Here is a 20,365-nt window from a genome sequence, read left to right on the forward strand (position 1 = left end):
GAGCAAAAGGAGGAGAAGAAGGTTCTCCTTCAGAACTCTGATCATTGAGAATATTTACATAGAAATGGGATTTATCAAGAACTTATTTCTTTATAAATTTTGGGTTTTGTGTATATTTTTCATAATTTTTAAATAAAATTATTTGTTGAACTTCCTTTTTCCACATTTTCTAAACATTTCGTAAGCATTATAAACATTTTCCGTCGTGGAGGACTCTCCGGCTCACCTCTGTCCTCCAGCTCTCGGCTCTTCTTCTCCGCCTCCTCCAGCTGTCCTTCCACCTCCTTCTTCTCCACCTCCAGCAGCTCCAGCTGCCTCTGCAGAGCCTCCAGCTGCTTCTTCACACAGCTCTGCTCCAGCTGGGCCTCCAGGTTCTGGACCTGCACACATCCCACAGCATCACTGATCTTCTGCTTCTCTGTGACCTGTGAAGGTCATCCTCCTCCTAGAACCTTCTGCTGGTGCTGCAGTCGCTCCTCCTCCAGGGTTTTGGTGACGGCAGCGACGTCCTCCAGAGCTTTGAGCAGCTGGACGCTGGGCTCGGCGCTCTGCAGCAGCAGCATGCTCTGCCTGCTGGCCTCCTTCTGCTTCACGAGCATCTGCAGGATTGACAGAATCAAACCTGGACGTTCATGCAAAAACCCTCAATGGTGAGGCACGGCGGCGGAGGGATGCTGGCTTGGCCCACCTCGTGTGCATAGGTCTCAGCCTGAACCCTGAGGTTCTGCTCCAGGTCCAGCTGCTCCTTCATGCCCTCGTACTCCTGAGTGGCCATCATTGAGACTGCAGACAGAACGGAGCGTGAAGACCAGGAGAAGCTCCGCCTCCTCCTCCTCCTGCTCCTCCTTTTTACCTCTGTTGAACCTCTTGATGCTCCTGCTCTGCTGCTCCATCGTCTCACGGAGCTGCTTCATCTCCGCCTGGTCTTTCTCTGCCTGCAGACACAGAGGTCAGGAGGTTGGCGGCGTCAGGAGGTCAGCGGCGTCAGGAGGTCAGCGGCGTCCGTCGGCGTGGAGCTGTGCAACCGTCTGCTCCTCACCTGTGAGCTCAGCTCCTCTATCCTCTGCTGCTGCTCGTGGATCTGACACAGGAAGCTCCTCTTCTCCTCCAGCAAGCTGCTCACCGTCTCCCTCAGCTCTGAGGAACACACCCGGACCTTCAGGTACCAGACGGAGAGTGTCTGATGCTCTGAGGAGCCCCTCCTACCTTTGACCTGCTGCTGGCATTGTGAGAAGGCGTCCGGACTGTCGTCGGCGACCTCTGCCGAGTCTCCGTCCGTCTCGAGGGCGATGCAGTCGGAGATGCTGGGCAGCAGCTCGTCCAGACAAGGCCGCGAGGACAGACTCAGGTACTTCAGCTTCCGGTTCTCACAGCTGAGCTGCAGGTGACACAGAAACATCCGTCATGGCTCCTGAACGCCTCACGGTGCGTTAGAGGCAGTCAGCGGGAAAAAGGCGGAACCCGGTCCAAACCCAGATGGATCCAAGCTCAAAATGACGGCTAAAGGCTTCTGTACAAATGTAGGACAACAGGAACAAACCTGATTTATCTCATCTCAAAATGAAAGAAAACTCCCAGAATGCATCTGGTGAACCACGACTAGATATCTCCTTATCATCACATCATTCTCTAAAACTCTCCAGTCGGTCTAAGTCTGAAGTTTCTGTTGGACGGATCCTTCCTCTGGACGTTCATCCAGAGGATTCTCAGTCAGGAGGATTGTGGGAAATGGAGTCTTTGATTTGCTGCTTTATCGTTAATATTTGTGACAGAACATTTTAACATCAGTCTCTGATCCTGATCAGATGATCTCTTCAGTTCCTCCCTGCAGAGTCGTTCTGCTCGTCCTCATCTGCTGATGTCATGTGATCACGCTGATCTCACACGGTGGACTACTGAGCGCGTGCGACACACACCGTAGTGGCGAGCGCCTCCGCATTCTCCCGACACGACTTCTCGATCTCCAGCTGAGTCTGCAGGACGCTCACCTCCTCGATCACCATCTGAGACACTGGAAGAGGACACAAACAGAGACGGTCGTGGATCGGTTTGTCTGCTTGTGGATGCATCAGGAAGAGGCGGAGCTGGGAGCTTTTCTACGTCACTAAAATGAGCTTTTTCAAACTAATCTGCTCCTGATTCACAACAATTTGAATTACAATTAGAAATTACATTTTGATCTTAATTTTCTCTAAATATCTATATACTCCACAACAAACCGAAGAAGAAGAAGGTTTGTGGAAGATTTCAGCTGACAGGTAGGGAGAAGCTCAGTTTGAGTTTAGTTTCAGTTCTTCATCTTCTCCTCTGGAGAACGTTTGTGTTTCTCAAAGAAGTCCTTTCTATCAAAGCTGCATAAACGGTTCCTGTTCCTCGCCGTGACAACAGTTCTCTGTGGACGACTTTCAAGCTTTAAAGGGAAAAATCAAAATGATTTTTGTGCCTTTAGAACGATAGAACAGTTTGAGGAGACGTTCTTGTTCGTCTGGCAGCTCCGTCCTGGGAGGGAGCTGAAGACAGACGTTTGATGAAAGAGGAGCTGAAGCTGTCAGAGGAGTCCTCCGAGATCAGCTCCTCCTCCTCTCCTGAACACACCTCCTGAACCCTCTGCAGGTGTTTGAGCTGCTGCCCAACGACCATTATTCCTGTTTTTCACATTGTCTTAGCTCTCCTACTGTTTCTTCAGGCTTTATTTTATTTGCTTGTTAGAATCTCGTTGTCTTTGATTTGATTTCGTTTCTTTCTCGATAAAGGTCATTGAAGTTTTATTTCCTGTAGATGTTTCAGCAGCAGGTGGACAGACGGACGTCTCGTCAGCATCAGAGCTGCAGGTTTGTGCTGAGATGAAAGGATTTGGTCTGAACAGCCTTTGAGTCACAGTTTGATGTTTGTGGACTCTGTGGTTTCTGCAGAATAACCGAGTCGGCGCTCTGAGCTGCAGCCCGAACGCCACAGCAGATCATCCTCTGCTCGTCAGCTGCTCGCCTCAGCTACGGTGCTGCTGTTTGTGGGAGGAGCTTCAGAGTCTTCAGTTCTCAGCTTTTAGAGAGACGAGACTTTTTGTTTGGGTTAAAAAAAGCAGAAATGTCACAAAATCTGATTTAAAAAAAGTTTCATTTAGAGTGAATTCTATGCTAATAACTGCAGCAGTTAGCTTACATGCTAACATGTTTATGTTACAGTGTTTACATCATAAAACAGTTTTATTTAGTTCACACATTAGTACCTTATATTTATGATTGTATCAAGTACAATGTTGGTAAAACTTCACTACAAAGACCCTTTGTTCATGCATAATTAAACATTAATGAACCTTTTTAACGTGTTAACAGACATTTGATACTGTGAGTTACATTATTAAGTGTTTTGTTAAATGTATTTGTGAGCAGGCATCTGTTTATTATTCAACATTACTTAATGTGTTACAAAACCTTCATTAATATTTACCTCATCCAATTACTTAGCATCATTTATACATTAACAAGTTAGTTAATAATGTCTAAAGTATTAAAGCTTAAAACAATAATGTTTTAGCCATAAATAAAGCCTCATAAACATGATTAACTTTAGTTTATATTTATGCTTTTATTCTTTTACATTTGGTCTTTTTAATAATACTCTACAATTAATATTTTCATTTTTTACACGAGTAGCGTAACGTTTACATTTTGTTTTAAATCTGGATTAGCATGCTGAGACTTCCTCATGGGAACATTTTAAAAATTGACTAAAAACAAAACTTTTTATTTTTTTAGAAACATGAAACTGGTGAAATCTAAAAGAGTCTTCACGACTCGTCAGTTTTCCTCTGAATTTGACTTTCATTCACTCAGAATGAGATTATAATCCAGCAATCATCCACCTTCATCTGTGAGGAATTTTAACTGAAGTCCAGGGAGTAAAAATACAGAGATTATAGTAGAACTATTTATATATTTTATCTTCCAAATGTAACACTAATCTATAAGAAATATCAAGACACTATTTAAAGGGAAAAAAAACATTTTTTTTCCTCAGAAATGTTTCTGTTTGGTCATCATCCGTCCTGCAGAAGTTCTCACAGTTTAGAACCAGGTTTTAGTTTTTCGTCATTAAAGTTAACATTAAAAAACTTCAGTTAAAAACAAATCAGAACAACAAAAATACAAAACATTCATTCTAATCAAAAACAATATAAATCTGTGTTTCAATATCATTTATTTCTGTTCACCGTGCTCCACACAGAGAATCCAAAACATTTCATTTTTAAATGTAATTTATGCATTTTTGACTAAAACATGTGAAAGAATGAAAGAACTCTTCTGCACAAACACATTTTCTAATCTAAACTGTTAAATTTTGATACATTTTTTTGACTTTGGTTTTAATAGAAACACTAAAATTGAGTCTGATTTCCTTCACTACCTCCTGGTTAGTTCTCTACATTTTAAGAGGATCTGGTAGCAGAATCAATGGCAGCTAAAAATCATAATCTGAAAACAGAGATCCACGAGATGTCAGAGTTATATCCACTTTATTAAAACTTTTTTTGTTTAGGATTGTCTTAAATGTGTCCAAAGAGGGTAAACGCTCTGCAAAAACCAGTGAGCATTTATGCATCTGATTGGTGAATATAGACCAGAATGCATTGCATTTGAATGATTTTTCATTTGAATGAAGATGTATTCATTTATCTTTTATCAAATCCTGACAGTTTTCCTCCTCAGAACTCTGCGATTCATTATGAGTCTTCAGAAAATCTTCATGTTTATCTGGTTTTTAAACGGGTGACGTCATCAGGATTGTGTTCAGAACACTGATGATCTTTAGTGATCTATAGCAGACACTATTCCTCAGAGGATCCCGTTTGAGGATCCGCCGGTCGGTTAGAAACGGTAACTTCCTCTCACCCCCCCACGTTCCTCTCTCCTGAATAATTCATGGAGGAGACTTGAATCATTCATGGGAATAACACGACAAGAGCGACTGCTGTTCCCTCTGGGGGAGGGGGGTGAGTGAGTGAATGGAGGAGAGACCAGACTCCTCATGAGGAGGAGGAGGATCCGCCTCCGCTGACGGCGAAGACGCCTCAACGACCTTCACTCAAAGCCGCCGTTGCCGTGGCGTCCATCGGCTCTCCTGAAGCCGTCCGCTCTGAGCGCTCCGGTTTACGGTAACTCTACACCTCCACCACGGGACGATGCGCCCCACAGCATCAACATTCGTCCCACAATGCATCAGTGGTAACAGGAGCTCTGCAGACGCTAAGCTGCTCTCAGGTTCATCGACTCATCTGGAGTTTTGAAACCTGAGACTGGGACCGGCAGCAGGTGAGTCTGCTGTTGGTCTGAGGCGAGAGCGTCAGACGTTCATCTGCTCCATGAACATGAATCCGGATGTTTGTGGTCAGAATTCAGGAGTAGAAACCTCCAAGTAACATCAGGAAACTGACAGTTCAGCTTCAACATCAGAACTGTGGAGGGTTGAGGAGATAAAGATCGTCTTTCACACTTCTCTGTCTAAAAACATGTTTTCAGAAACGTCCGAGTCCTGGATTTAGTCAGAACATCGCCTCTGGTAACCTCTAGTTTCTTTGCTCCGCCCACAAAGCCCATAAACGCTTTCAACGCCACAGTCTGAACCTCTGTGGTTTCCTGCCGACCACATGAAGATGCTTTAAACATCCTTTCACCCTGTCGTCCTGCAGGTTTGTTTTCTTCTGCGTTTTTATTCGTTGCTGCTGCAGAAACGACTGAATTCCTCCTCTGTGACAGTAGGAGGATCGATGGAATCGTTTCTGACGTGTTCGCGGTTTAACAGGAAGAGTAAAGGTTCGTTTCACACTGAAGGGGGCGGAGCTATAAGAAAACTGGGCGATGTGAAGGTTTTCAGGATCTTTAGGTGATGGTAGTTCACTGCAGCTCAGCAGATTTCTTCTCTGAAGGTCAGACTCTCAGCTCCTCAAACTCAGGAAACACATTTCGTCCTGCGTTTAACCAGAAACATCTGTTTCAGACGCCGTTTCTGAACGAGTTCAGTCAGTCTGGGAGGAGGAAACGCAGTTCTGATGCATCTGCTCTCACCTGCAGACGGATGCTGGAGGAAGCAGCTCCTCCAAACTCTCTGCTGCTAACTAACCGTTTCCATGGAGACGCCTCCCTGTTCTCCCAATCAGTTCGGATGGAGGTGTGAGGAGGAAATGGAGGTGTCAGCTGTCAGACTGGTTTTAGGATGAAGAAGGTCACACCTTCTCCCAGGTAAACACACGTCTATACAGGAACATGGAGGTCTGAGTGACCATGAGGGTCAGAGAAGGTCAAAAATCTAAACCTGCATCCACCAGAACGGTTCACATGAGGTCACAGAGACCGACCCTCAAACTGGATCCGATCACCAACAGAATCCGGATGAAATTACAGCAAAGAGCCAAAGATAGAAGCAGTTCATTCAATAGAGAGAGTCTGTAATCAGGAATTATTCAACATTATTAAGAAAAAATCCAAATTATTAGGAATTTGTCAGCATTATTCAGGATTACTGAAAGTAAATTAGCATTATTTAACATTATCAAGAGGCAGTATTTTGAATTTTTCAGTCATATTATGTTATTCAGAATTATTTAGTATTATTAAACATTATTTAGGGTTATTCTGAAATATTTAGTATTATTTAGCATCAAGTCCAAGAAATTTACCTTGATTTATTTCCCTAATCATAACATTATTGTTGCAGTTCTATCTTTCCTCTGGTTTTTCTGTCTGCTGACTCATTCCTGGATGTTGTATTTCTACGAGTACATCAGTAAAGAAAATCAAATCTTCAGATTTCATTTCATTCAAAGATATTTTCAAACTTTTGCTTCTGTTTTTGTCGATAAAAAGATCAGTTTGATCATCAGTTAAACCTGTAAACTCGCTGAAAGATCCCAGTCTCAGGATTGAACCAGTTCCGGGTCGGCGTTAACGGACGGCGGTCCGGTGGCTGAGCGGACTCACCTCTCTTGATGTGCTTGAGCTGTCGGTGGGCCTCGTCTCTCTCCTCCGTCAGTCTGTTGCACTGCAGGAGAGACAGCAGGTCAAACTGTTAGACGGCGGGTCATCGATACCGCCAGATCCGGTTACAGCGCCGCGGGGGGGCAGGGCCCGCCCACTGACCTGCTGCTCAGCGAGTCATGGGTCTCCACCTGTGCCCTCCTGACACTAACTCAAACTTGAACTCATGGAGCATCTTCAGGGAATCTAACCATTAAACCCTCCGGTTCTGCTCACAGAAGCAGTTCTGGACCACAGACTGAGATTTCCCTCCTCCTGCGGGATTCCCGCTCTCCATCTGCTGACGGCTGCAGAGGAAACCTCAAAGCTGACCCCCCCAGCAGCTGACTTGACATCTGTCCTCCGAAAAGTCGCTGAAACTCTTTTTCCTCAACCTCAGGATGAGACGTGGGTGTCTCTGAGGTCAGAACGGATCTGTCCAAACCCACAAACCGCCGTCAGAACCGCACAACACGGATCCAAGAGAGAGGTCAGAAAATATTGAAGAGTCCGATGTTTTTATGGAAGTTCCCATCAGCCCCTCGGTCCTCAGCAGAAACATCGGATCAGAGATCAGGGAGGGTCGAGTCAACCAGCAGAACCAGAGGAACCGTCTGTCTTCTCTGTAGGACAGAAGTGGAGTGACAGCAGCTTCTGCAGAACATCTAAACACTCATCTGGAAAAGCTCTTTCAGTGAGCTTCAGAGGATGAACAAGAACGTCCTTTAGGGTCCAAACGAGTTCTGGAGAACCAACAACCCGTCTGATGTGTGAGGACACACAGGTCCATCAAAGTCCTGTCTGTGGAACATTTAGGAGATGAACCTAAAGCTGGAGTTCATCCTGCTGAAAGTCTGAATCCTAAAGCCTGAACTCGATCAGTCCAGCTTTTATTCTGAAAAACTACGATCACTTCCACTTTATCAGATTTCTTTGGTTTACATGGATGGGAGTCTTCTAAAGACGGATTCTGATCCACGTTTGCTTTAATGTCAGAAAAAGGAGAGAAGGAGGAACCTGCAGCTGATGGCCTCATTTATTTAGAAGTGAACATTACTTTGTTTTTTATTTTAGAATAGTACAAACGTGTCTGTGGCTCTTCTAGAGATGAAACCACGACGTGTTAGAAACACGTTTAGTCAAAGTTCATTTCAGGAATTAAAAAACGTTTTTTCAGAGTTTCCAGGTTTAAACATTAGATTTCCCGTTGTACTCCGTGAACTCGTCTCCTTTCAGTCTAAACATGAAGGCTGTCCTGGAGCCTCCAGAACCGTCCTGATGGCGGCGGCGGTGCTGGTGCTGCTGGTATGTGGGTCAGATGTGGCCCACAGCGCATGGCGAGGCCCGGCTGGTGTTTCAGCGGCAGATGCTCCGCATGTGAGCGGAATGAGTCATGGAGAGGGTTAGGAGGAGCAGGTGCAGCACAGAAACCACAGGATGGAGGATTTGGGTCACATGTGTGTGTGTGTGTGGGGGGGGGCTGTCAGCCACAATAAAGATGAGTCAGCATCAATCAGAGCCGCATGTGGGCCAAAGCCTCCATCCTTCAGGTCCTTCAGGATTTTTATTCATTTCTCTGACATTTTAGCTCAGATCTGTGATTCAAAGAGACATTTAAGCCTGACCTGATTCTCTTTTTAATAACTGATCGATTCCTGATCAATATCAAATTCAATCCCAGTCCAGGCTGTTTCTGAGGCAGCAGGCAGAATTTAAATTCCATAATTTCTCTCATTTTTCCCTTAGAAAAACGACGTTTTTCGGTTTGAGAGGCGCGAGGCTGAGATTTAGGGAGGGGTCGGGCTCTTTGATGTCCTCGCGGGGACGCCGGCCGGCGAAATGAAAGCGGCCGGAACCGGCAGATCAAAGGAACCCGGCCCGCAGGTTTGAGGCTGAGCGGGATGCACGCGGGATGAGGAGAAATGCGGGAGAAACGCGGAGTTTGCGTGCTCCATCGCTCACCTCCGTTCGCTCCTCGGTCTCCCCGCATCCCTCCATCTGCGCGAGGAGGTGAAATGATCCGGTGATTACGGCGAGGATCTCAGCGGCGGAGCTGCGTCCACATGTCTGGGTTCTGCGGGGCTCATGGGATGGAGAGGCGCTCGGTGCTGCTGCCGGTGGACATCCTCCTCCTCTTCATCCTCCTCCTCTTTTCCCTGGCAGCAGCATCCCCCTTCCTCCTCCTCCTCCTCCCTTCTGGAATCAAAGGAACGACTCAGTGCGCATGCGCATAAAGTTGTTTTAAGTTAAACAAAGACGCTTAAAAAAAGAGTAAAACTTTAAATGTCATTTATATTAATTAAAGCTTCTGGAAACTATGATGCGTTCAAATGCTCCCGTAAAAACCGTACATGTAGCTTTAGGTTGTAATCACTCCATTCATTTTACGTCATTTTTTCTCCTCTATTTACTGTTATTAAATCTTTAAAATGTTATTATCCCTTTAAACTAAGACGATTTGTGTATTTTGTGGGATAAAAGTGAGTAAAAGCTAACCGAATTCATATTTTCGTGCAGTCTTAGCATGCTAATGTTAGCGCGACTTCTTCTACGGTTCAAACGACGGTTTAAAGACGCTGCTGCCCTCTAGCGGCTGGAAGCGCAGCTGCATTTTTGAAAATTGTATTTCATTTTTTGCTTTACGCACAAAATCATAGTAAAATGTTTGACCTTTTGTTTTTATAGTTTTGAAAGGAGATTTGCAGACATACTTTTTAACTACACATTGAAAACAGTTTAGAAGAGCCAGGAAGCGCTGATAGAAACACATTATAAAGCTATTACTTTGAAATCACACACACACACACACAAAAAAGGCAGGAAAACAACATTTTCATGACAATGCTGCTTTCATGGAATTCCAAAAGTCTGCTTTTCAGGGTTTCACTTTGGTGGAGGCCTCAGTCCTGCAGGAAAGTTCCAGTGTTTGGACCTAAATCAACTACAAAAGGAGTTTTTTTTAATCCAGAACGTTTTAATGTGTTTTCAGTTTAATAAATGTTTGGTTTCGTTTTTGTGTTTTTCCTGATCCGGGTGTCCAGGCCTCCAGTAGGCCTTCAAATGTGATACCACCAAAATAAAAGCCTGAAAGGAGCTGAGCAGCTCTGATGTTTTTCTGCTGACGGCTGAGGAGAAATGAGGAACATCTGACACTCATAAACATAAACTGGTGTTTGTTCACACTAGAAAATAATATGTGACTGGTCTGCTTTTGGTTTCATTTCTGTTGTTAAATGAACAAAAACAATAAAAACAAGTTGTTTGGCTCCTAATCTATGGAATCAGTTGACCAGCTATTAGAGGCATACACTCCTGGAGAATTAAAAAAAGAATTGTTCCTCCATTACAGCGTTTTAGAATCAGCAAACCTTTTTATTCTATTTATGTTGGTTTTAATATCTGTTTTAAAATGGTGTTCTTTGGTTTCATGCTTTTTATTATGTTTACTATTGTACAAGGCTGTGTGCAGCACTTTCCTTGGCTGGTGGAGGAAGCGGCTTCACGAATCAATAAAAGGAAAAAATGCATCTTAGAATTAAAAGCCTGAGGAAGACCAACAACCCAAATCTTCACAACAGGTTTAAGGACACAAACATACAACTGTGATAAACCGTCATAGTTTGTAACAAGTTTCAAGTAATATAAAAATAATATATGATTTATATCTGAGTTATTCCTGAATAAACTCTTAGAAGAAGTACGCACACTTGAAGGTCAAGTATACTTGAGCATAAGTAACAAGTACACTATAGACGTGTTGTAGGAAGTAAACTGAATACTTCCTCAGATTTTAGAACATTTTAAGTTAACAATATATAGAAGTAAACTTGATACTGCCTCACTAAAGTGGACTTCTAGTACATTTCATTATAGTACTTTTTGACATGATGAATGTTTCTGTTTGAATCTATAAATATTTTAATGTTTGCAGATCTGCAGAACAAAAAAGGTTTATTATGGAATGAGACGTTCAGGTCCGTCTGTAAACTACACTTTCCGGAGCAGAAAAAGTTCGTGAATTCTCTTCAGTTTTTAATCAAAACATTTTATTTATTTTTTTAATCCTTCCCGGTCATATATTTGCAAATAAACTTATTTTATTCTGGTTTTAAATTTGTTCTCTGCTCCAGAGCGGAAGTCACATGACAGAGGCGTCACGTGACCGTCTGGGTGTCTCGTAAATACGGAAGCGCGGAGGAGGACATTTCTGCGGCGGTTCGGTTCTGTTCGGCGGCATGATGCAGAAGCTGCTCCTCGCGCTCGCGGCGGTTCTGTCCGTGGTTCTGACCCGCGCGGACGAAGACCCGCCACGAATGAAGAGGTTCAAAAACCTGCAGGTGAGGGGAGTGCGCATGCGCAGATGATGCCTTTTTTTTGTTTCGTTTATAATTTTTTTCTGTTTTTGTCTTTAACGTTTTCATGAAAAGTCTCAAACATCAGAAACTAAAGCGGGAACGTTTGAAACAGATTTATAACTTAGAAGAACTAAAGAAGGAGGAACTTTATTCACTTTTTCAGGGATTTGAACCTTATTCCCGCCTCTTATACATTTTTTTTCTTTTTTTTTTTTTTGCTCCTCATGTTTTCAAATCTTTAAAATGTGTTGAATCGTGAGAAAAGTCAGAGCTCAGATCTTCACGAACTTCTCCTCAGAACCAGGATGCTGCTGCAGATCAGCTGACCTCTGACCTTCAGCCGATCCATTTAGTTTGATCTGAAAAGCCTGATCCGGTATCTCTGAGCTCGGATCAGAGTCCCGACTGGCTGGTTCTGGACTGGATTTGCTGGAACTGATCTGCAGGAACTTCTTTAGAAGCTCCGCCGAGCCGTAACCAGGAAGGAAGTCCGGCTGTGAGGTTTGACAGCTGAACTGTGGTCGGTTCAGAACAAAGTTCCTGTCAGCGGTTTTTGTTCAAAAGCGGCTTCAGCGGTTCTGGTTCTGACGGACATTTCTGTAGTCGTTTTTAAAGGTTATTGAATAAAAACGGAGCAGAATCTCCTAAGTAATCGATCCAGACCTACAGGACCTGCTGAAATAAACGAAAACGTCTCAAAAACAAAACTTTTCATCAAAAGTTTCAGTAGAATTTCAAACTCAAATGTTCTGGATCGTCCTCGTAAGAAGTTTGAGCTGCTGTGGTCCGGTTCTGCTGATGTTCTGAAGCCGTCCTTCAGAGGAAAACTGCTTCAGTCTGAGAATGTGCCGAGTCGTCAGCAATCCTGAGTGTTATTGACGGCGAGCTGGTGTCACAGACCTGAAGTTCTGACCCGGTTCTCTGCAGGTATCCAACTTCGACTGGAAGAACTGCTGGAAGCCCGACGCTCCGGCCCTGCTGAAGACCCTCAGCGTGTCTCCAGACCCCATCGCCATCCCGGGGGATCTGACCGCCGCCGCCTCCGGGTCCACGTCTGTGGAGCTGGACGCTCCTCTGTCTGTGAGTTCAGTCTGAAGGTTTGGTCCTACGGGAGCCCTGGAGGGTCAGAACTCTGTGACCCAAAGAGCTCATTTTAGTTCATTTATTCTTTATCGTCCATTTAAAGATCTAACTTTGATTTGTTTTTAAAGTTTACTATAAAGAGAATCTTTTGTTTATTAGATTTATAACAATAAACGTTTATGTGTATAAAGTCAAAACAAAAACAAAATCATCTGGTTTCATAACCAGAACTTCCCTCCAGAACCGGCTGATCCGGTTTGAATCCTAACCTGATGATTATTTCCTCGTTTCAGAGACGGTTCAACCGTAAAAAAATAAAACGATGATTAGTTTTGATGTTTTTGTTACAATTATGACAAATGTAAATTATCGTCAGGAGTTTATACGACTTCCTTTCAAAATAAAAGACACTCTTTTATCTCAGTCCAGTGATAAGTAGTGTCACGTCAGCAGGGATTAAAAAAGAAAAAACAGATTATTTCATCATTTGTGGAGCAAATGATTTAAAAAAAGTTTAGGCTTTTGAGTGATTCTTATAGTACAGAAAACACAGAATAAGATCCGTTTAGAATAGAAGGTAAGAGTCTGGGGGCACGAAATGTATCGCAATACATGTATCACGATATATCCCAGGATTTTGACTTTTTTTTTAAGAATATGACTTGGGGGGGATTATACACCTTTCATGTTAATAAAATGATAAATTGTATTTATTAATCACAACACTAAGCACTGCAACTACAAATGCTTATAAATGATTAATTAAACATCGTCTTATCAACATTTTAAGTTTATACAATTATCGCCAAATGAAATATCCCGATGTATCGCCCAATCTTATTTTATTTTCCAGCACTCTTAATCTAAAATTTATGGAAGAGGATTAGGGCCACAGTGAAGGAAAAGGCCACAGAAAATTCTGGCTTTAATCTCAGAATTCTGGCTTTAATCTCAGAATTTTGACTTTTTTTCTCAGAATTTTGAGATTAAAGTCAGAATTGTCTGTGGCCATTTATTTATTTTTAATAATAATAATACATTTGTTTATATAGCGCTTTAAAATATATTTAAAGACGTTTAGATGCTTTTTGTCCCCCTCAGTGGCTCTAATCATCTTCCATAAAATCCCAGAATTTCTTCAAAAACAGAAAAATCTAATTCAGTGTCTCTTGATTCTGGTCGTGTTTACGGACTTATAATTGATTTTCTTTTTTACGGCACCGAAATCTGATCAAAAGTTTTAGTCAGACTATAAAAACTGAGTTAAAAAAAAGTTTAATTCAGTTTACTTTTTTAACTTCACTCATTTTTAGTTACTATTTGAAATTAAAAACTTAATTTTTCTTTTAAAGATCCACTCCTGCCGCTCTGCAGAAACTATGTCCTAAAAGGAGACATCAGAATCATAATTAGCTCCAGTGTTTATGTTCTTTGATTTACTTTTTAACCGTGAACACAATGATTCCAGTAGATTGTGAAGGAGAAGCAGCTTTCTCCTTCACAATCTACTGGAATCATTGTGTTGAGAAGTTACAGTGTGTAAAAGATTTAGTGCGACGCCTTAAAGGGTTAACACGGAGGTGAAGGAGACTCCTTCCTCTTCCTCCTCAGCTGAACGTGACTCTGAAGAAGGAGGTGGCGGGGATCTGGGTGAAGGTCCCGTGTCTGGACCAGCTGGGCAGCTGCCACTACCCGGACGCCTGCGACCTCCTGAACCAGCTGATCCCGCCGGGGCAGGACTGTCCGGAGCCGCTGCACACCTACGGCCTGCCCTGCCACTGCCCCTTCAAAGCCGTGAGTGTCTCCGCCCCCCACAGGCTCCGCCCCCCGCCGGCTCCGTAACCCTCGCTGTCTCCTCAGGGCTCGTACTCGCTGCCGCAGTCCGAGTTCTACCTGCCCAACGTGGACCTGCCGTACTGGCTGACCAACGGGAAGTACACGGTCCAGGGAGTCCTGGGCCTTCCGGGTCAGGAGCTGGGCTGTCTGGAGATCGCTCTGTCCCTCCACTCCGACTGAGGCGCCGCCCGGAAACCCCACTTCCAGCCAGACTTTCAAAATAAAAGCTCTTCAGGAAATCAGGCTGAAGCAGTTTGCTGCAGAAATCTTTCAAATTCAGACGTTAGAAAAGTTAAACTGTTTCTTTTTTTATAAATGATTTAAAGTTTTCTTAGATTTCATCTAAAGGTGCCGTCTTTTAAAGTTTGTCTTTTTTATTGCTGCCTGTTTTATCGTTTGTATGAACGGATGGACTTCACGAACTCGCTGTCGCACTTTACTCTGGACTCAAAGGAAACCCGAAACGTGTTCTGTTCATAGAGAACCACAGAAACGGGAAGAACCGTTTCCAAACCCAGACAGGAGCTGATGCATCAGATGTTCCTCCTACCGTCAGCAAATGTCCAGAAGATCCTCAGTTATGATGAGAAACTTCTTCTTCTGGACCCAAACCGAACCGCAGGTCATTACAGATCCAACTGGGTCACAAACAGAACCTCGTTTTAGCATCAGCTGAATCAAAACCTCCTCATGTGACCATAAAGTTTATCGTCTGAGAAACAAAACAGTTTTTATACAGAAATCTTAAACAGAAACTCTTATTTTGACAGTTTATTGTGCATCACTTCCTGCTGTTCTCTGATGTCAAAGTGTTTCTTTCTGTGGAAATAAAAGAACTTTGACTTCATCCGTTCCTCTTCTCTTCTGGTTTGTGTTAAAGTTCAGAGTTTTTGACTAAAGGTTTCTCTGGTTGTTTCTAAAGATTTGAGATTTTCAGATTTCTGGGGTCAAACTTGATTTTGTGTGCAGAACATTTAGTTCAAATAAAGTTTCAGGCAGATCTCTCAGAAAAGTAAATTTATGATCTCACTTTATCTTCATTCAGGTTATAAAGACTCAGTTCATCCTGATGAGGAAACTGAAGGTTTTAGAATAAAAAGATGAAAATGGAAAACTCTTCTGACCTTCATGAGGATGACTCCACACAATGTTTTTCGGTCTGGAAGACAAAAGCGTCGAAGATTTCACCTTCGCTTCACCACCAGGGGGCAGCATTTCCCCAAAGTCTGAGCATCTGAATCAGACCAACTTCATCTTTTCCTCTGCCTACACATCCCATCATGCTTTGGGAGAGGGAATACCAGCAGCTCTACAAGAACCTGAACAAATTTGACACATTCAGGTGATTGACAGACTTTGACGAGAAGATCCAGGAAGGCAGAAGGTCAGAGGTCAAAGGTTTAGAGACGATCCTGTTGGTGCTTTCATCAACACACAGGACACTTCAGAACCAACATCTCCCGTGAAGAAGAAACATGCTAACGTCTGTCCTGCAGAGACGCCAGGAGTGAAGACGAAACACCAGAAAGATCCAGAGAGTTTGCTCTGGCATGAAGGTCGGCTGGAGAACAACGGAGAATGAGAGGAACTCCAGAGGAACAGGGAGAGATGAGGTTCTGTTTGGAACGGATCCATCAGAGGATCAGATGCTGATGTTCTGGAAGCAGAGAGGATGATGGGAAAAGGATGCTGAGGTAGAAAGAAGAGGATGTGGATGGATGGAGACAGACGATTCACTGTGGCGCCCCCTACAGGGAGCAGAAAGACAGAAAACAGTGAAAAGCCGTCTGTCCGGACCAAACGTTTCTCCTGGTCCAGCTTCTCGTGATGATCGTGTTCTTTATTTGTTTGACACATCAGATCAGAGGACAGACAGACTTTTTCAGGACATCCGACGAGCTCCAGCAAACTTTTATCTCCAGATAAAAACAAATGTTTTTGTTTGTTTGCTAACGAGGTCACAGGAAGAGCCACAATGACAGGAACAGAGACTCCATCAGACTGATGCTCCTCCGACTGATTCTCTCTGGATCAACAGGAAAACGCTCCTCACTGGAGGCCGACGCTCCTCAGCAGATACAGCAAGGATACACAACAGCAACACAAACATCACAATGATCGTCCCATCGGAGGAGGAGCAGGAGGAGCAGAGCTCCGCCCACTCGACCAGAAATGAAGCTTTCAGAGAAAGAGTGAAACAAACGGGTTTTCTCTGCAGGACATCCTGTCTTTGACCTTCACCGTCAGCCACTTCCTGCAACAGGAAACCTGTGCAGATGCAGGAGGAGGAGGAGGAGGAGGAGGAGGAGCAGCTTTTCTACTGCAGAAGAATTTGGAATCAAAGTGAAAAATTCAGCTGCATAAAACAGAAGAGGAGCTGAAGTTTAAGCAGAGAACTTTCCGTCAGAAAAACTCCTCTATCCTGCAGGTCTGGACCGTGGCGGAGCGACGTGGGGGGTTAAACCCACTGATGAGTCAGAGCGCCCCCCCCCCATGAAACTGTCCAGACCAACACAATCTGATGGGAACCAGGAAGAACTACAAAAACTCACGTTTTAGGGGCGTGTCTTATTCAGCAAACAGAACCCGATGATGTCTGATTGGGGCCAAAACATTTACCTCTTGTTTTGACACATGTCACTATTGCTCTTCATGCAGATGATTCTACGATCTATATGTCTGGAGACGATGTAGACCGTCTGAGTCAAGATCTTCATGCTGAGTTGAGAATTGGTTTCATGAAAATAATAATAATAATAATGGTCAGTAATGCAGAAAATCTAAATGAATGATGTTTGGATAAAATTATTTACTAAAAGATTCCCCTCATTATTGTCGTATTGTTTCTGTTTACATCGTTGTGGAGAGTTCATACATGTACGTGTACATCTGTTTATGTATTCCATTGTGGCTTTGAGAATACCTTCTTGAATGTCTTTAGCTAACAGAGATTCTTAACAAACAAATGTCAGAGAACACCTGCACACATGTGACCCGCCACACCAGGTGAAGCCCAGGAGACGTTTGATGGTTAATATGACTGATGATCAAATTTGGATCCGTCTGGTGTTTTTCTGCTCGCCATCCGTCCCCCTTCGGTCAACGACCACGAAGCAGAACTTTCTTCCCTGAAGAACCTTCATAAAGGAGGAGCTGCAGGAGGAGGAGATGTTCTCCTTCTGACTGAACGTCTCATTGATCCTGATGTCATGAGGACTGGAAGGTGGCGCCGTCATGGGGGAGGAGCTTAGGTTTTTACATTTAGGAATAGTTTGGTTCAAAGATGTCAAATGAAGAACGTCATCTTCAGATTATTGACAGGATTATACAGATTTACAGCTCAGTGGGCCGACAGAAAAGACTCTGACATTTGGACCTCGTTGGATCATAATTGAGGAACGAGCGGATTCCTTTGGTCACGGTTTTCATTTTGTCTCATTTTCACAAGAACACGAGGAGGAGCCGAAAACAGCTTAACGTAGTTAGGACGGGTCAAAGACTTCAACAGAAAATCACATTTTATGGAAATGTCTGCACACAAGAACACACAACACACAACACAACAACACAAGAACACAAGAACACAAGAACACAAGAACACAAGAACACACAACAACACAAGAACACAAGAACACACAACAACACAAGAACACACAGAAATGCTGTTTCTCTTCAGGCCACAGTGTGGTATTTGCATTCTTCCACTCTGATCTTTATCAGGCGACATGTTGGTGTGTGGATCTACACACACACACGCACAAAACAAACACACAAGTTTTCAGTGAAGCTTCAGGGCAGGAAAAGTTAAATTTACTGCTGCTGCTCCGCTAATGGGGTCACTAGTAACAAACACACAAACACCGTCAGGTGAAGCTCTCAACAAAATCCTTCAACCTAAACAAAAAGATCATCTTGTGAATCCTCATAAAAGCATCTTTGAAATGACCTAAAGTTCAGCTAAACGTCACATTTTCAGTCTTTTCTCAGACAGAGAACGTCGTCTCTGGATGCAGACTGAGGAGACTTTGACTTTTGATGATGTTGAAGCTTCCGCTCTGACCGACGGCGCTGGCCGAGTGGCGTGAGCGTCCTGATCTTCTCCGTTCTTCATCTTCAGAGTCAGAAACTAGCAGAGCAGAAACACGGATGAAGATCGACGATGAAGTAGATCCAGAAACGCTTGTTTCTGGAGACTCAGAACAGTCACAGGATCATTTGGTTAACCTGTAAACTGAAGTGAATAAAACCTCCCAGACCTGGACCTGGTTTTCCTCTAACTGCCTCCAGTGATCCTACAGTGTTTGGTAACACGATTCTGGTCCTGTTTCTACATAAATTGGATCCATAACTCGGTGGCTGAACGTTTCCTCAGAGTTTGAACCTCAGACTTGTTCATCTTCTCTGCAGACCTTTCATGGCTCTGAAGCTCCGATAGAACCGTTCCAGATAAAGAATCTTTCGCTCAGAATCCCAAACCTTCACTGACTCTATAAATCAGTCTGTCCAAAACCACAGAAGAAGAAGTTTCCATTTTCTGGGAGGTTTCTCCTCATTGAGCTTCCACTGATCCATGAGGGTAAAAACAACATCTGCTCCTTCATGTTTGACTGAGACTCTAAATGAGACTGAAGTATGTCAAACAGCAGCGGCTGGATGATCTGCAGCTGAAATCAGAGAACGTGGTTAATAATGTCAACCAGATGAGGCGATGGCGGTGGGCGGAGCCGCTGCGGTACAGGTGGCGGGTTAATCGGAGACAGACTTTGTTTGTTTGTCTGCAGAAAGCCTGTCAGCGAGTCACACGGCGTTGGAGCTCTGTGGCAGACGGGAGGTCGCTGATGTTTGTTCAGGAGATAACCTCCTCTGATTGGCTGACCTCTGCTCTGCCTGGACGCACGGCGGCTCAGGTTCTGGGTCGGAGAAGAAGACGACAGACGTCTCCGGAGGTTAAAGATTATGAAGCTGGAGATCGGATCAGGAGTTTAGATTTAAAAAACAACTCACTTTTTTATGCTTAAACTGTCCCAGAAGTTCCTGAAAATATTTATTTTTTGTTCACTTTGGAAACTCTTTTACTTTGAAAAAACATCTAGAACACCTCTGATGTTTACATTCCTTCTTTTTTTAAATATCTGTTACTGTGTTTAGTTTTTAATGTCTGTACCAGATGGATTTTTTTACTTTTTTCTGACTGATTAAGCTTCTTTTTGTAGTCTACATTTTTTTCTACAAAACTATTATTATCCCGATGCTTCTTGTCTTCAACAGAAGTATTACGGTTTCCTGTGTTAATGTTATCTTGATGTTTTATCATCTTTTACGTTTTATACTCCGTCTGTCTTTCTGTCATACTTGTGTTTACCTTTCCCTGCATGGACCAGCCAGACCTGATGACAGGTCCAGTCTGTCAGCAGGTGGTGGTTCTGGTCTCCTCACACCTCCGTCACATCCATCTCTCTGCTGCCTTTCAGGAGAAACGATGCGAGAACTTTCAGCAGCTCAAATAACAGCTCCTACTCCTCTCTGAGGAAGACGTTCTTTCATCTGCTCCTCTGACGGCTGAATTCTGCAGATCTACAGTTCCTGGACTAGAAATCATAGCAATAATTCTGCAGGTATTTGACAATGATTGTTTAAGTTCCAGGACGGATGGGTACCGAAACTCGTACCCATACCCTCGATACCGATGGATGCAGTACCATCAGTATAAACATTTCTATTCAGTTTTGTTGTAAAATTCTAGCCAATCATTTTACATTTGCAGCGATTGAGGGCGGGCTCATATAAAATGGGTGTGGCTGTGAGGGTGGGCGGAGCTTCAGTCATAATGTTGAAGGCTAAATGAGTGACCGTCTGAACTTCACAGCAGTGACTTGCTAGATCAGGGACACGTGTACGATGCTCTGAAAAAGCCTGTTGTCATGGCGACGAGAGATGAAAGTGTTTATTTCAGCGTGCGTGAAAACAGAGATGCAGCGCTGCGGTGAAGACTATCATGAAGAACGAAATAAAAGATCTTAGGAACACTCAGTCGCTCTCCCTCACTCTGTCACGCTGCTTCGCCACTATATTAAGGTTCCT

The 20,365-nt window shown here is 43.6% G+C and overlaps 2 protein-coding genes across 2 annotated transcripts in view; one reads left to right on the top strand and one right to left on the bottom strand.

Moving 5' to 3' along the window:
* shtn3 (shootin 3) overlaps positions 1-9,612 on the bottom strand; it is a gene marked incomplete in the record, with an annotated part of 16,266 nt that extends 6,654 nt beyond the window's left edge. The window contains 10 exon segments of the mRNA XM_024260330.2: positions 227-380; positions 453-599; positions 689-783; positions 854-935; positions 1,040-1,137; positions 1,207-1,378; positions 1,917-2,011; positions 6,975-7,035; positions 8,973-9,206; positions 9,362-9,612. Coding sequence (XP_024116098.1) covers positions 227-380; positions 453-599; positions 689-783; positions 854-935; positions 1,040-1,137; positions 1,207-1,378; positions 1,917-2,011; positions 6,975-7,035; positions 8,973-9,008 — 940 coding nt within the window.
* Positions 2,227-15,131, top strand: gm2a (GM2 ganglioside activator). The gene is made up of 5 exons (XM_024260332.1): positions 2,227-2,233; positions 11,208-11,347; positions 12,293-12,445; positions 14,060-14,242; positions 14,309-15,131. The coding sequence occupies exons 2-5, from the start codon at positions 11,246-11,248 to the stop codon at positions 14,462-14,464; spliced, it is 594 nt and encodes a 197-aa protein (XP_024116100.1). The 5' UTR covers positions 2,227-2,233; positions 11,208-11,245; the 3' UTR covers positions 14,465-15,131.
* Positions 15,132-20,365: the final 5,234 nt, after the last annotated feature.

This window comes from Oryzias melastigma, linkage group LG10 (assembly GCF_002922805.2).
Source record: "Oryzias melastigma strain HK-1 linkage group LG10, ASM292280v2, whole genome shotgun sequence".
Lineage (NCBI taxonomy): Eukaryota > Metazoa > Chordata > Actinopteri > Beloniformes > Adrianichthyidae > Oryzias > Oryzias melastigma.